At 51.9% G+C, this 16,789-nt stretch overlaps 1 protein-coding gene across 1 annotated transcript in view; it reads right to left on the minus strand.

Moving 5' to 3' along the window:
• Positions 1–16,758, minus strand: part of ALDH16A1 (aldehyde dehydrogenase 16 family member A1) — a 123,426-nt gene extending 106,668 nt beyond the window's left edge. Inside the window, exon 1 of the mRNA XM_075328598.1 lies at positions 16,623–16,758. Within this exon, the coding sequence (XP_075184713.1) occupies positions 16,623–16,718 (96 nt within the window). The 5' untranslated portion in view covers positions 16,719–16,758. The remainder of the gene's footprint in view (positions 1–16,622) is intronic.
• Between the last annotated feature and the right edge of the window lie 31 nt (positions 16,759–16,789).

Consider the following 16,789-nt stretch of genomic DNA (forward strand, 5'->3'; position numbering starts at 1 on the left):
ACACACACACACACACACACACACACACAGTACAGATAAAAAGTTTGGACACACCTTCTGATTCAAAGAGTTTTCTGTATTTTCATGACTCTGAAAATTGTAGATTCACATTGAAGGCCTCAAAACTATGAATTAACACATGTGGAATAAAATACTTAAAGGGAACCTGTCAGCAGAAATGTCCCCTAAAACCTAACAGATTCCCCCTCTGCAGCTCCTGGGCTGCATTCTATAAAGGTCCCTGTTATGATTGTGCCTACTTTCTGACCGAAAAAAAGTGTTTATAAAGTTGTACCTTTTTGGCTTCTGATTCTGTAAATCCGTCACGGGGGCGGGCTGCCTGATGGCCGTTATTCTGCCCCCTGGTCCTGTATGCCGCCCCCATCGCTGATTTCAATACTTCTGGACGCCGCCCACTGCTCCAGCCATCCCCGCGCATGCCCAGTGCCCATCTCTCGGGGATGAGCACTGTGCCCAGTGTCACCGCTGGTGACGTGCACGCAGGGTTAAGATTATGGGCGGTGCTGTGATGTTTATTCCTAAGCAACCGCCCATAATCGCGGGACCGCGCTTTCGGTGTAGTCACTGCTCCGCGCTCCTCCCATCTATTTCCTGCCTCGGGGCAAGATGGGAAGGAGACGAAGTGAGGTCAGCAGCAGCGCGCTTGCGCAGAAAGAAGCAGGCCGAGGGGGAAAGCGCGGTCCCGCGATTATGGGCGGTTGCTTAGGAATAAACATCACAGCACCGCCCATAATCTTAACCCTGCGTGCACGTCACCAGCGGTGACGCTGGGCACAGTGCTCATCCCCGAGAGATGGGCACTGGGCATGCGCGGGGATGGCTGGAGCAGTGGGCGGCGTCCAGAAGTATTGAAATCAGCGATGGGGGCGGCATACAGGACCAGGGGGCAGAATAACGGCCATCAGGCAGCCCGCCCCCGTGACGGATTTACAGAATCAGAAGCCAAAAAGGTACAACTTTATAAACACTTTTTTTCGGTCAGAAAGTAGGCACAATCATAACAGGGACCTTTATAGAATGCAGCCCAGGAGCTGCAGAGGGGGAATCTGTTAGGTTTTAGGGGACATTTCTGCTGACAGGTTCCCTTTAACAAAAAAGTGTGAAACAACTGAAAATATGTCTTATATTCTAGGTTCTTCAAAGTAGCCCCCTTTTGCTTTGATGACTGCTTTGCACACTCTTGGCATTCTATTGATGAGCTTCAAGAGGTAGTCACCGGAAATGGTTTTCCCTTCACAGGTGCGCCCTGTCAGGTTTAATAAGTGGGATTTCTTGCCTTATAAATGGGGTTGGGACCATCAGTTGTGTTGTGCAGACGTCTGGTGGATACACAGCTGATAGTCCTACTGAATAGACTGTTAGAATTTGTATTATGGCAAGAATAAAGCCGCTAAATAAAGAAAAACGAGTGGCCATCATTACTTTAAGAAATGACGGTCAGTCGGTCCGAAAAATTGGGAAAACTTTGAAGGTGTCCCCAAGTGCAGTAGCAAAAACCATCAAACGCTACAAAGAAACTGGCTCACATGAGGACCGCCCCAGGAAAGGAAGACCAAGAGTCACCTCTGCTGCGGAGGATACGTTTATCCGAGTCACCAGCCTCAGAAATCGCAGGTTAACAGCAGCTCAGATTAGAGACCAGGTCAATGCCACACAACACATCTCTACAACAACTGTTAAAAGGAGACTTTGTGCAGCAGCCTTCATGGTAAAATAGCTGCTAGGAAACCACTGCTAAGGACAGGCAACAAGCAGAAGAGACTTGTTTGGGCTAAAGAACACAAGGAATGGACATTAGACCAGTGGAAATCTGTGCTTTGGTCTGATGAGTCCAAATTTGAGATCTTTGGATCCAACCACCGTGTCTTTGTAGAAAAGGTGAACGGATGGACTCTACATGTCTGTTTCCCACCGTGAAGCATGGAGGAGGAGGTGTGATGGGGTGGGGGGGCTTTGCTGCTGACACTGTTGGGGATTTATTCAAAATTGAAGGCATACAGAACCAGCATGGCTACCACAGCATCACAGCTATTCCATCCGGTTTGCGTTTAGTTAGAACATCATTTATTTTTCAACAAGACAATGACCCCAAACACACCTCCAGGCTGTAATAATATAATAGTAAATATAATAATAGTAAAAAAATATAGTAAAATATAGAGATAATCTCCCAATATTGTGTCCTCTCACAGGTCTGATGTATTGGGATCCCTGCAGTGCCGCCACAGGTGAACTGAAGAATTACAGTTTCTATGAAAACCAAAGGGCTGAGCATGTGAAGCGCTGTGTACCTGTGCTTTAATGCTCGGAGCTCTGTGGAGCCGTCATGTGTGCTGCACCGTGGATTACATCCTCCGATCATGTGGGGAACATGTGAATGTGCGGAGCTCTGCCCTATATTTACCTCCCGTCTCATACACTCTCCGCAATCACCGCAACATCCACCAGGATGGAAAATGTGAAGGTCATGACCGAAACACCATTCTGTACAAACCGGTCTTCACGTCCTTTCATTCTGAAGTTCTCGGGGACAATGACCAGCCGGACTGCGGGGGGAGGACGCGCATATAGCCGAGGAGGGGGACACCGCGCGCAAGGAACAGGGACAAAAAATGAACTGAAGAGCAATAACTCGGCCAATGTATATGCTGTGGTTAAAAAGTTACTAGCATGTAAGTGGAGTCCAGCTTATCCCTGGTCTATTTCCCTGCCTTCAGCTGCACTAATATCAGTACGTACTCCTTTGGAGTACAGCTGATGGCAGTGATGGGTCAGCCCCGGTCTCCTCCTCCATTCTGCTTACCAGACCAATCCCCTGCAGCAGCTTCTCCCCAGAGTCAGTTACACAGGTGCTGAGCTGACCCATCACTGCCATCATCTGTACTCCACATGATATCAGTGCAGCTGAAGGCAGGAAAATGAACTGGGATAAAAAGCCGGGGCTCGAAAGCCACTTGCATAAAATTCATTTTTTTTACAGGAATGAAGACGAATACCTTCATAAAGTGATTTCCACAGTTTAATAACTTCTATACTGGACAACATTAGCAAAAAAAAAAAGTTAAGTTACTCTTTAAAGGGAATCTGTCTGCAGATTTTGCTATTTAATCTGAAAGAAGTAGGGGCAGAGAGAATGATTCCAGTGGTGTCACTTACTCTGCAGTTTCAATACAATCAGTGTTTTATCAGGAGGAGCTTATCACTGCAGGACTAGGTGTACAGTGCTAGGAAGTACAGCTAATATATGACCCCGCCCCCACCACTGATTGGTTGACAATGCACAGTGAGCACAAGAAGCTGCCAATCAGGGGGGTGGGCGGGATTATACACAACTCAGAAGTCACAGCACTTCTATATCAATGAAAAAAACAGGGATTCTATCAAAACTATAACAAGCAGACCAGTAAGTGATACATCCCTGGAATCAGGGTCTCTGCTTCTATATCATACTGCTCTCAGATTACATAGTAAAACCTGCTGGCAGATTCCCTTTAAAAGGTAATCTACAACAAAAATTAAATGTGACGGAATTATTCCAAACATATTTGCCTTTATAACAATGCCACGTGAGTAGATTCACTGTGGTCAAATCCGTGGCAGAAAATATTACCAAGACTAATTATTACTAAAAACCTGATAGAAATTCATGATCCGTGCCTTTAAGAACTGAAAACTTTTTTACCCAGCTTGGAGGCAGACAAAGGGTTACAGGATTACACAGGGTTAATGGAGACATGAGGATCCTGTTAAAGTGTAGAGTGCACTGACAAACAAGAAAGGGACCTTTGTCCGCCCCCGGCCATTGTAAGTGGGCCCCGCATGTATAGGGAGAGGTTGTGCCCCGGGCTGCAGCAAATCACTGCTCTCCGTCACTGCCAGACTATAAAGTCATGAACAGAGAGGACAGACCGGATCAACGACGATAACGATGTGTAAAAATAACTGCACAAAAGAGCTGCTCTCTGCAAATAACAAAATCCTGCAACCGACTAAGAAAGCCTGGAGACCATTCAGCAGAACGAGTGCAAAGTTATAAAAAAACAAAAATGTTTGGCCATTCTGTGACAGCAAGCAGAGGTATTACAAATGAAGGGGAATTACAAGATGCCGAGCCGGACGTGGCCCAGCTCAATGCCGAGCCGGACGTCGCCCAGCTCAATGCCGAGCCGGACGTGGCCCAGCTCAATGCCGAGCCGGACGTCGCCCAGCTCAATGCCGAGCCGTACACCACCGAGCACAATGCAGAGAGCACGTCGCCCAACTCAATGCCGAGCCGTACACCACCGAGCACAATGCCGAGCCGCACGTCGCCCAGCTCAATGCCAAGCCGGACGTCGCCGAGCACAATGCCGAGAGCACGTCGCCCAACTCAATGCCGAGCCGTACACCACCGAGCACAATGCCGAGAGTACGTCGCCCAACTCAATGCCGAGCCGCACGTCGCCCAGCTCAATGCCGAGCCGCACGTCGCCCAGCTCAATGCCGAGCCGGACGTCGCCGAGCACAATGCCGAGAGCACGTCGCCCAACTCAATGCCGAGCCGGACGTCGCCCAGCTCAATGCCGAGCCGGACGTCGCCCAGCTCAATGCCGAGCCGGACGTCGCCCAGCTCAATGCCGAGCCGGACGTCGCCCAGCTCAATGCCGAGCCGGACGTCGCCCAGCTCAATGCCGAGCCGGACGTCGCCCAGCTCAATGCCGAGCCGGACGTCGCCCAGCTCAATGCCGAGCCGGACGTCGCCCAGCTCAATGCCGAGCCGGACGTCGCCCAGCTCAATGCCGAGCCGGACGTCGCCCAGCTCATTGCCGAGCCGGACGTCGCCCAGCTCAATGCCGAGCCGGACGTCGCCCAGCTCAATGCCGAGCCGGACGTCGCCCAGCTCAATGCCGAGCCGGACGTCGCCCAGCTCAATGCCGAGCCGGACGTCGCCAAGCACAATGCCGAGCCGGACGTCGCCAAGCACAATGCCGAGCCGTACACCACCAAGCACAATGCCGAGCCGGACGTCGCCCTGCTCAATGCCGAGCCGGACGTCGCCCTGCTCAATGCCGAGCCGGACGTCGCCAAGCACAATGCCGAGCCGGACGTCGCCAAGCACAATGCCGAGCCGGACGTCGCCAAGCACAATGCCAAGCCGGACGTCGCCAAGCACAATGCCGAGCCGGACGTCGCCCAGCTCAATGCCGAGCCGGACGTCGCCCAGCTCAATGCCGAGCCGGACGTCGCCCAGCTCAATGCCGAGCCGGACGTCGCCCAGCTCAATGCCGAGCCGGACGTCGCCCAGCTCAATGCCGAGCCGGACGTCGCCCAGCTCAATGCCAAGCCGGACGTCGCCCAGCTCAATGCCGAGCCGGACGTCGCCAAGCACAATGCCGAGCCGGACGTCGCCAAGCACAATGCCGAGCCGTACACCACCAAGCACAATGCCGAGCCGGACGTCGCCCTGCTCAATGCCGAGCCGAACGTCGCCCTGCTCAATGCCGAGCCGGACGTCGCCAAGCACAATGCCGAGCCGGACGTCGCCAAGCACAATGCCGAGCCGGACGTCGCCAAGCACAATGCCGAGCCGGACGTCGCCAAGCACAATGCCGAGCCGGACGTCGCCAAGCACAATGCCGAGCCGGACGTCGCCAAGCACAATGCCGAGCCGGACGTCGCCAAGCACAATGCCGAGCCGGACGTCGCCAAGCACAATGCCGAGCCGGACGTCGCCAAGCACAATGCCGAGCCGGACGTCGCCAAGCACAATGCCGAGCCGGACGTCGCCAAGCACAATGCCGAGCCGGACGTCGCCAAGCACAATGCCGAGCCGGACGTCGCCAAGCACAATGCCGAGCCGGACGTCGCCAAGCACAATGCCGAGCCGGACGTCGCCAAGCACAATGCCGAGCCGGACGTCGCCAAGCACAATGCCGAGCCGGACGTCGCCAAGCACAATGCCGAGCCGGACGTCGCCAAGCACAATGCCGAGCCGGACGTCGCCAAGCACAATGCCGAGCCGGACGTCGCCAAGCACAATGCCGAGCCGGACGTCGCCAAGCACAATGCCGAGCCGGACGTCGCCAAGCACAATGCCGAGCCGGACGTCGCCAAGCACAATGCCGAGCCGGACGTCGCCAAGCACAATGCCGAGCCGGACGTCGCCAAGCACAATGCCGAGCCGGACGTCGCCAAGCACAATGCCGAGCCGGACGTCGCCAAGCACAATGCCGAGCCGGACGTCGCCAAGCACAATGCCGAGCCGGACGTCGCCAAGCACAATGCCGAGCCGGACGTCGCCAAGCACAATGCCGAGCCGGACGTCGCCAAGCACAATGCCGAGCCGGACGTCGCCAAGCACAATGCCGAGCCGGACGTCGCCAAGCACAATGCCGAGCTGTACACCACCAAGCACAATGCCGAGCTGTACACCACCAAGCACAATGCCGAGCCAGACGTCGCCCTGCTCAATGCCGAGCCAGACGTCGCCCTGCTCAATGCCGAGCCGGACGTCGCCAAGCACAATGCCGAGCCGGACGTCGCCAAGCACAATGCCGAGCCGGACGTCGCCAAGCACAATGCCGAGCCGGACGTCGCCAAGCACAATGCCGAGCCGGACGTCGCCAAGCACAATGCCGAGCCGGACGTCGCCAAGCACAATGCCGAGCCGGACGTCGCCAAGCACAATGCCGAGCCGGACGTCGCCAAGCACAATGCCGAGCCGGACGTCGCCAAGCACAATGCCGAGCCGGACGTCGCAAAGCACAATGCCGAGTCGGACGTCGCCAAGCACAATGCCGAGCCGGACGTCGCCAAGCACAATGCCGAGCCGGACGTCGCCAAGCACAATGCCGAGCCGGACGTCGCCAAGCACAATGCCGAGCCAGACGTCGCCAAGCACAATGCCGAGCCGGACGTCGCCAACCACAATGCCGAGCCGGACGTCGCCAAGCACAATGCCGAGCCGGACGTCGCCAAGCACAATGCCGAGCCGGACGTCGCCAAGCACAATGCCGAGCCGGACGTCGCCTAGCTCAATGCCGAGTCGCACGTCGCCTAGCTCAATGCCGAGTCGCACGTCGCCCAGCTCAATGCCGAGTCGCACGTCGCCCAGCTCAATGCCGTGTTCATTAGGGCTCTTTCACACATCAGTTTTTTACCACCAGTCACAATCTGTTTTGTGACTGATCTGACGGATCCTGTAAAAAAAAAAAAAAAAAAAAAAAAAAAACGGATCTGTCGTACCACTTTTTTTCTGACCACAAACCTCATTTACACCTCATTTAAGCAGGCTCAGTCGCCGGAATCTGTCATTTGACGGATTGCAACAGATCCTGCGCCCATAGGCTTCCATTATAACAAAGGACGGGCGCCGACGGATCAGTCGCTGTCCGTTTTTTCGACGCAGACAAAAAAACGTTCATGTGGACGTCGGCTCCGTTGGCAGGACAAACATTTTTTGCCAGATCCGTCGCAATCCGTCACTAATACAAGTCAATGAGAAGAAAACGGATCCAGGACTGGATCTCTTTTTTTTGACAAAACGACGGATTGCGACTGATGGCAAAAAACTGATGTGTGAACGGGGCCTAGTGCCAGTGAAGGGAAACCTTAATCCTTCAGCACAAAAGACATTTTGGATAATTGTAGCCTTAGGAGGGCCATAAAGACATGGATGGGGAATTTGGTTAAAGAAATGACCGGCAGCACAGACCCCGAACCTCAAACCCACCCCCAACATCAGCGTCACCTCCCAGAAGGGCAAAGCCACTGCCAAAATCTTGCATAAATCCTTCCCAAAATAACAGGAGGAGTGGTTATATCTACAGAGGGGCCAACTCCATATTAAAGGGGCATTCCCCTCTCCAAGATCCTATCCCAATATGTAGTAGGTGTAATAATATTAGCAAATAACTCCAATTACAAATGTAGTATAGTTCTCCTGATTAGTTATGTCTCTTACCTCATGTGCAGGGCATTGCTGCTTAGGTAACTGTTAGTATATGAGTGGTCATAACCATGGATACCTAAGCTGCAATACCCTGCACATGAGATAAGAGACATAGCTATATCAGGAATACTGTTCATAACCATGGATAGCTAAGCTGCAATACCCTGCACATGAGATAAGAGACATGGCTATATCAGGAATACTGTTCATAACCATGGATAGCTAAGCTGCAATGCCCTGCACATGAGGTAAGAGACATAGCTATATCAGAATAACTGTTCATAACCATGGATACCTAAGCTGCAATGTCCTGCACATGAGGTAAGAGACATAGCTATATCAGGAGAACTGTTCATAACCATGGATACCTAAGCTGCAATGCCTTGCACATGAGGTAAGAGACATGGCTATATCAGGAGAACTGTTCATAACCATGGATACCTAAGCTGCAATGTCCTGCACATGAGGTAAGAGACATAGCTATATCAGGATAACTGTTCATAACCATGGATACCTAAGCTGTAATGCCCTGCACATGAGGTAAGAAACATGGCTATAGCAGAACTGTTCGTAACCATAGCTACCTAAGTTGCAATGCCCTGCACTTGAGGTAAGACACATGGCTATATCAGGAATACTGTTCATAACCATGGATATCTAAGTTTCAATGCCCCGCACATGAGGTAAGACACATGACTATATCAGGAGAACTGTTCATAACCATGGATACATAAGCTGCAATGCCCTGCACATGAGGTAAGACACATGGCTATATGAGGAATACTGTTCATAACCATGAATACCTAAGCTGCAATGCCCTGCACATGTGGTAAGAGACATGGCTATATCAGGAATACTGTTCATAACCATGGATAGCTAAGCTGCAATGCCCTGCACATGAGGTAACAGACATAGCTATATTAGGAGAACTGTTAATAACCATGGATAGCTAAGCTGCAATGTCCTGCACATGAGGTAAGAGACATGGCTATATCAGGAATACTATTCATAATCATGGATGCCTAAGCTGCAATACCCTGCACATGAGGTAAGAGAGATAGCTAATCAGGAGAACTATACTACATTTCTATTAGGAGGTATTTGCTAATATTATTATTACACCTACTACATATTGGGATGGGATCTTGGAGATAGGAATAACACTTTAATGTCTATGGATGCAGGAGGGGAGGTCGAAAAGCTCCGGGAGGGAGGGAAGATGTGGAGGGGGGCACATACTTTTATCCATATCATGTATTATAGGAAAATCATGTATTAGAAGAAAGAGATGGTTATATTTCCTGCACGTGACGGCTCCTTTCTCGGTGGGAGAAGATGTCTCCAGGAAGTCGTGGACAAGTGAAGAGGAACTGGACGATTACACAAACAAAAATGTTAAACGTGGGTCTGAGGTGGAAACAGTCAGCAATCCGTCCTCAATCAACACCTGATGGGAGTCCGCAGCTTGTGTCCCCAACTGCCACTTTGTATTTTTGCAACTTTTTTGTACAAAAAAAGAAAAAAAAAGTTGCTTTTTGAGTTCAAAGGTCAAAAAACTGTAACAAAAACTACAGAAGCACAAACTCCCTCGGGTGGGGGAGGGCGCAAATTTTTCAAGTCATCGCAATTGATGAATCGTATAAAAACCATCCCTGCCCACAATGGCGAACTAAAAAAAAAAAAAAACAAAAAAAAACTTAAAGACAAATAAGTAAAGAACAGGTGAAAAAACAAACACCAAAGAGTAGACAAAGTATAAAAAAAATCCTGCTAATGCAATGAAGGGAATTTTGTTTACTTACCGTAAATTCCTTTTCTTCTAGCTCTAATTGGGAGACCCAGACAATTGGGTGTATAGGCTATGCCTCCGGAGGCCGCACAAAGTATTACACTCAAAAGTGTTAAGCCCCTCCCCTTCTGCCTATACACCCCCCGTGCTCCCACGGGCTCCTCAGTTTTGGTGCAAAAGCAAGAAGGAGGAAAAAGAATTATAAACTGGTTTAAAGTAACTTCAATCCGAAGGAATATCGGAGAACTGAAACCATTCAACATGAACAACATGTGTACACAAAAAAACAGGGGCGGGCGTGGGTCTCCCAATTAGAGCTAGAAGAAAAGGAATTTACGGTAAGTAAACAAAATTCCCTTCTTCTTTGTCGCTCCATTGGGAGACCCAGACAATTGGGACGTCCAAAAGCAGTCCCTGGGTGGGTAAAATAATACCTCGTAAGAGAGCCGTAAAACGGCCTCTTCCTACAGGTGGGCAACCGCCGCCTGAAGGACTCGTCTACCTAGGCTGGCGTCCGCCGCAGCATAGGTATGCACCTGATAGTGCTTCGTGAAAGTGTGCAGGCTCGACCAGGTAGCCGCCTGACACACCTGCTGAGCCGTAGCCTGCTGCCTCAAAGCCCAGGATGCGCCCACGGCTCTGGTAGAATGGGCCTTCAGCCCTGAGGGAACCGGAAGCCCAGCCGAACGGTAAGCTTCGATAATTGGCTCCTTGATCCACCGAGCCAGGGTTGATTTGGAAGCCTGTGACCCTTTACGCTGGCCAGCGACAAGGACAAAGAGTGCATCCGAGCGGCGCAGGGGCGCCATACGAGAAATGTAGAGTCTGAGTGCTCTCACCAGATCTAACAAGTGCAAATCCTTTTCACATTGGTGAACTGGATGAGGACAAAAAGAGGGTAAGGAGATGTCCTGATTGAGATGAAAGGGGGATACCACCTTAGGTAGAAATTCCGGAACCGGACGCAGAACCACCTTGTCCTGGTGAAACACCAGGAAAGGGGTTTTGCATGACAGTGCAGCTAGCTCAGACACTCTGCGAAGTGAAGTGACTGCTACTAGAAAAACCACTTTCTGCGAAAGGCGTGAGAGAGAAATATCCCTCATTGGCTCGAACGGTGGTTTCTGAAGAACCATCAGCACCCTGTTCAGATCCCAGGGTTCTAACGGACGCTTGTAAGGAGGGACGATGTGACAAACCCCCTGCAGGAACGTGCGTACCTGTGGAAGTCTGGCTAGGCGCTTCTGAAAAAACACAGAGAGCGCAGAGACTTGTCCCTTAAGGGAGCCGAGCGACAAACCCTTTTCCAGTCCAGATTGAAGGAAGGACAGAAAAGTGGTCAAGTCAAAAGGCCAGGGAGAAAAAACCTGAGCAGAGCACCACGACAGGAATATTTTCCACGTCCTGTGGTAGATCTTGGCGGACGTTGGTTTCCTAGCCTGTCTCATAGTAGCAATGACCTCTTGAGATAATCCTGAAGACGCTAGGATCCAGGACTCAATGGCCACACAGTCAGGTTGAGGGCCGCAGAATTCAGATGGAAAAACGGCCCTCGAGATAGCAAGTCTGTTCGGTCTGGTAGTGCCCACGGTTGGCCGACCGTGAGATGCCACAGATCCGGGTACCACGACCGCCTCGGCCAGTCTGGAGCGACGAGGATGGCGCGGCGGCAGTCGGCCCTGATCTTGCGTAACACTCTGGGCAACAGTGCCAGCGGAGGAAACACATAAGGGAGCTGAAACTGCGACCAATCCTGAACTAAGGCGTCTGCCGCCAGAGCTCTGGGATCTTGAGACCGTGCCATGAACGCCGGTACCTTGTTGTTGTGCCGGGACGCCATGAGGTCGACGTCCGGCACCCCCCAGCGGCAACAGATCTCCTGAAACACGTCCGGGTGAAGGGACCATTCCCCTGCGTCCATGCCCTGGCGACTGAGATAATCTGCTTCCCAGTTTTCCACGCCTGGAATGTGAACTGCGGAGATGGTGGAGGCCGTGGCTTCCACCCACAGCAGAATCCGCCGGACTTCCTGGAAGGCTTGCCGACTGCGTGTGCCGCCTTGGTGGTTGATGTATGCCACCGCTGTGGAATTGTCTGACTGAATTCTGATCTGTTTGCCCTCCAGCCACTGCTGGAACGCTTTCAGGGCAAGATACACTGCCCGTATTTCCAGAACATTGATCTGAAGCGAGGACTCTTGCTGGGTCCACGTACCCTGAGCCCTGTGGTGGAGAAAAACCGCTCCCCACCCTGACAGACTCGCGTCCGTCGTGACCACCTCCCAGGATGGGGGTAGGAAGGATTTCCCTTTCGATAATGAAGTGGGAAGAAGCCACCACCGAAGGGAAGCTTTGGTCGCCTGCGAGAGGGAGACGTTCCTGTCGAGGGACGTCGGCTTCCTGTCCCATTTGCGTAGGATGTCCCATTGAAGAGGACGCAGGTGAAACTGCGCGAAAGGAACTGCTTCCATTGCTGCCACCATCTTCCCCAGGAAGTGCATGAGGCGCCTCAAGGTGTGTGACCGACCTTGAAGGAGAGATTGTACCCCTGTCTGTAGTGACCGCTGTTTGTCCAGCGGAAGCATCACTATCGCTGAGAGGGTATGAAACTCCATGCCAAGGTATGTGAGCGATTGGGCCGGTGTCAGATTTGACTTTGGAAAATTGATGATCCACCCGAAACTCTGGAGAGTCTCCAGGGTAGCGTCGAGGCTGTGTTGGCATGCCTCTAGAGAGGGTGCCTTGATCAACAGATCGTCCAAGTACGGGATCACCGAGTGACCCTGAGAGTGGAGGACCGCTACTACAGTAGCCATAACCTTGGTGAAAAGCCGTGGGGCTGTTGCCAGGCCGAACGGCAGTGCCACGAACTGCAGGTGTTCGTTCCCTATGGCGAAGCGCAAGAAGCGCTGCTCTAGAGCAATCGGTACGAGGAGATAAGCATCTTTGATATCGATCGATGCAAGGAAATCTCCCTGGGACATTGAGGCGATGACGGAGCGGAGGGATTCCATCCGGAACCGCCTGGTCTTTACGTGTTTGTTGAGAAGTTTCAGGTCCAGGACAGGTCGAAAAGACCCGTCCTTCTTTGGGACCACAAACAAGTTGGAGTAAAAACCGTGGCCCTGTTGCTGAAGAGGAACAGGGACCACCACTCCTTCTGCCTTCAGAGTGCCCAGCGCCTGCAGAAGAGCCTCGGCTCGCTCGGGAGGCAGGGATGCCCTGAAGAAACGAGTCGGGGGACGAGAGGTGAACTCTATCTTGTAACCGTGAGACAGAATGTCTCTCACCCAACGGTCTTTTACCCGTGGCAGCCAGGTGTCGCAAAAGCGGGAGAGCCTGCCACCGATCGAGGATGCGGAGTGAGGATGCCGAAAGTCATGAGGAAGCCGCTTTGGTAGCGGCACCTCCGGTGGTCTGTTTAGGACGTGACTTAGACCGCCATGCATCAGAGTTCCTTTGATCTTTCTGAGGCCTTTTGGACGAGGAGAATTGGGACCTGCCCGCGCCCCGAAAGGACCGAAACCTCGACTGCCCCTTCCTCTGTTGGGGTATGTTCGGTTTGGGCTGGGGTAAGGATGTGATGATTTCATCCAAACGCTCGCCAAACAATCGTTCGCCAGAAATTGGCAAACTGGTTAAGCGCTTTTTGGAAGCAGAATCTGCCTTCCATTCCCGTAGCCACAAGGCCCTGCGGAGTACCATCGAATTGGTGGCTGCAACCGCCGTACGGCTCGCAGAGTCCAGGACAGCATTAATAGCGTAAGACGCAAATGCCGACGTCTGAGTGGTTATGGACGCCACCTGTGGCGCGGACGTGCGTGTGGCTGCGTCAATTTGCGCTTGACCTGCTGAGATAGCTTGTAGCGCCCATACGGCTGCGAATGCTGGGGCAAAAGAAGCGCCGATAGCTTCATAGATGGATTTCAACCAGAGCTCCATCTGCCTGTCAGTGGCATCTTTGAGTGAAGCCCCATCTTCCACTGCAAGTATGGATCTAGCCGCCAGTCTGGAGATTGGAGGATCCACTTTGGGACACTGAGTCCAACCCTTGACCACGTCAGGGGGAAAGGGATAACGTGCATCCTTAAGGCGCTTAGAAAAACGCTTATCTGGATAAGCTCGGTGAGGGGAGTGGAGTATGCAAAGCATGCTCCAGCCCTCAGTGCTGCTCGTTCTGTGCAGCGTCCCGCCCTTCCCCTGCCTGTCAGGGCTGTGGGCGGGAGGAAAGGAAACTAGGCCGCAAAAAGCCGGGGACTCTAGTAATAAACGCGGCCGCCGTAAAAGCGCGGCCGGCGTGGAAGTCCCCGGCGCACTACAAGTCCCAGCCGCGCCGCAGTGTTTCCATGGCAGCAGCGGTCAGTGCGGCAGTCCCTATACATAAACACACTCAGCAACGCTGAGTGTGTAATGGCACATATTAACCCGGTCAGCGCCGCGGTCCCCGGTGCACTAGCACACCGAGCAAAGCTGGAGTGTTGCTGTGCGCGGTCCCCACGGGGACACAGAGTACCTCCAAGTAGCAGGGCCATGTCCCTGAACGATACCCGGCTCCTATCCAGCAGGCTCCACAGGAGTTGTGGATGAAGCACGGTCTCCTGTGCCTGGAGACCGATAGGATCCCACTTCACCCAGAGCCCTGAGGGGGATGCGGAAGGAAAGCAGCATGTGGGCTCCAGCCTCCGTACCCGCAATGGATACCTCAACCTTACAACACCGCCGACAAGAGTGGGGTGAGAAGGGAGCATGCTGGGGGCCCTATATGGGCCCACTTTTCTTCCATCCGACATGGTCAGCAGCTGCTGCTGACTAAGCTGTGGAGCTGTGCGTGCGTGTCTGACCTCCTTCGCACAAAGCAAAAAACTGAGGAGCCCGTGGGAGCACGGGGGGTGTATAGGCAGAAGGGGAGGGGCTTAACACTTTTGAGTGTAATACTTTGTGCGGCCTCCGGAGGCATAGCCTATACACCCAATTGTCTGGGTCTCCCAATAGAGCGACAAAGAAAATGATGTTTTTCCGCCGTTTTATTTAGGTTTTTTATTTTTTGATTCCCAAGAGACCCTGAAACACTACTAGGAAGGGACACAATTCGGTAAAATTAATGGAAAAAAAAACCAGTAATATAATATTTCTACCCTGTTCCTTTGCCAACAGAGTCCCCCTAACACATAGCAACAAATTCCAGCGATGTGTCACTTACTGGGCTGCTTGCTGCAGTATTGATAGAATCCCAGTTTTCTCTACTGCAGATCAATTAGCGCTCTGAATGTTGAGCTGTGCATAATATGAGCGCAGCATGATGTAGGAGTGGAGACCCTGATTCCAGCGATGTGTCACTGACTGTGCAGCTTGCTGCAGTTTTGATACAATCCCAGTTCTCTCTGCTGTAGATCTGGCAGAGCTCAGAATGCTGGCCTGTGTATAATCTGATCAGCATGATGTAGGGGCAGAGACCTTGATTCCAGTGTTGTATCAGTTATTGGACTGCTTGCTGACATTTTGATAGAATCCCTGTTTTCTCTGCTGTAGATGTAGCAGAGCTCAGAATGCTGAGCTGTGTACAATCTGAGCGCAGCATGATGTAGGGGCTGAGACCTTGAATACAGTGTTGTGACACTGCCTGGACTGCTTGCTGCAGTTTTGATAAGATCCCGGTTTGCTGTAAATGTAGTAGAGCTCAGAATGCTGTGCTGTGTACAATTTGAGTGCAGGCCCCTTCATCATGCTGCACTCAAATTGTACACAGCTCAGCATTCTCAGCTCTGCTACTTCTACAGCAAACAGAAAACAGGGATTCTATCAAAACTTCAGCAAGCAGTCTAGTAACTGATACAACATTGGAATCAATGTCTCTGCCCCTACATCATGCTGATCAAATTATACACAGCCCAGCATTCTGAGCTCTGCCAGATCTACAGCAGAGAGAACTGTGATCCTATTCCATTGATTTGTCACTGACCGGACTGCTTGCTGCACTTTTAATAAAATCCCAGTTTTCTCTGCTGTAGATCCACTAGAGCTGTTTACACTCTGAGAGCAGCATGATGTAGGGGCTGAGACCCTGATTCTAGCGATATGTTACTGACTGGGCTGCTTGGTGTAGTTGTGATACAATCCCAGTTTTTTCTGCTGCAGATCTTGCAGTGCTCAGAATACTGAGCTGTGCATAACCCCACCCACTCCACTGATTGGCAGATTTCTGTGGCAGATTTCTGTGTACACTGTACAGTGGCAGAAAACTGCTAATCAGTGGTGTTGGTTGTGGTGTCACTACAGGCACCTTGTTCTGTAGTGATAAACGTTTGCTGATAAAACACTTATGGCAGTAAAAAAAAAACAAAACTCCTCAACCTAGTAGGTGACACATCCATGCAATCAGGGTCTTAGCTGCTACATCATACTGCTCTCGGATTACATTGCAAAAACCTGCTGATGGATTCCATCCAAGGCTATGTACACATGTTGATGATGTAGAGGCTGAGACCCTGATTCCAGGGTGGACTGCCTGGTGCAGTTTTCTTTGCTGTAGATCTAGTAGAGCTCAGAATTCTGAGCTATATATAATTTGAGAGCAGCACAATGTAGGGGGAGAGATCCTGATTCCAGCAATGTGTCACTGACTGGGCTGCTTGCTGCAGTTTTGATAGAATCCCTGTTTTCGCTGCTGTAGATGTAGCAGAGCTCAGAATGAGTCAATGCTTTAGATGTTTTTGCATTAGTTACTTTTTTTTACCCTTCTAAATAAAAAAGCATCAAAAACGCACAGTGTGCACGCGCCTTACAGCCGACCAATTGTCGCAAACCGTGCAGCCTTCATATTCCCAAAAAGTGAAAATTTTCCGCAACTTTCATCATGTCTCACCCTGCACCGCTCAGCCCTCACCTGCGCCGCACTGGCGGCCTCCGGAGCCGGCCCGTACCGCATAGAGGAGAACAGCTCCCGCACTGACACCGCGTCCGTCCCCGTACAGGCGGCCATGACTTCCAGCAATGACTGACAGCGCGTCACTCCCACGGTCAGCCACCAGGGGGCGCTCCAGCTCTACGGCG

Source organism: Anomaloglossus baeobatrachus, chromosome 11 (genome assembly GCF_048569485.1).
Source record: "Anomaloglossus baeobatrachus isolate aAnoBae1 chromosome 11, aAnoBae1.hap1, whole genome shotgun sequence".
NCBI lineage: Eukaryota > Metazoa > Chordata > Amphibia > Anura > Aromobatidae > Anomaloglossus > Anomaloglossus baeobatrachus.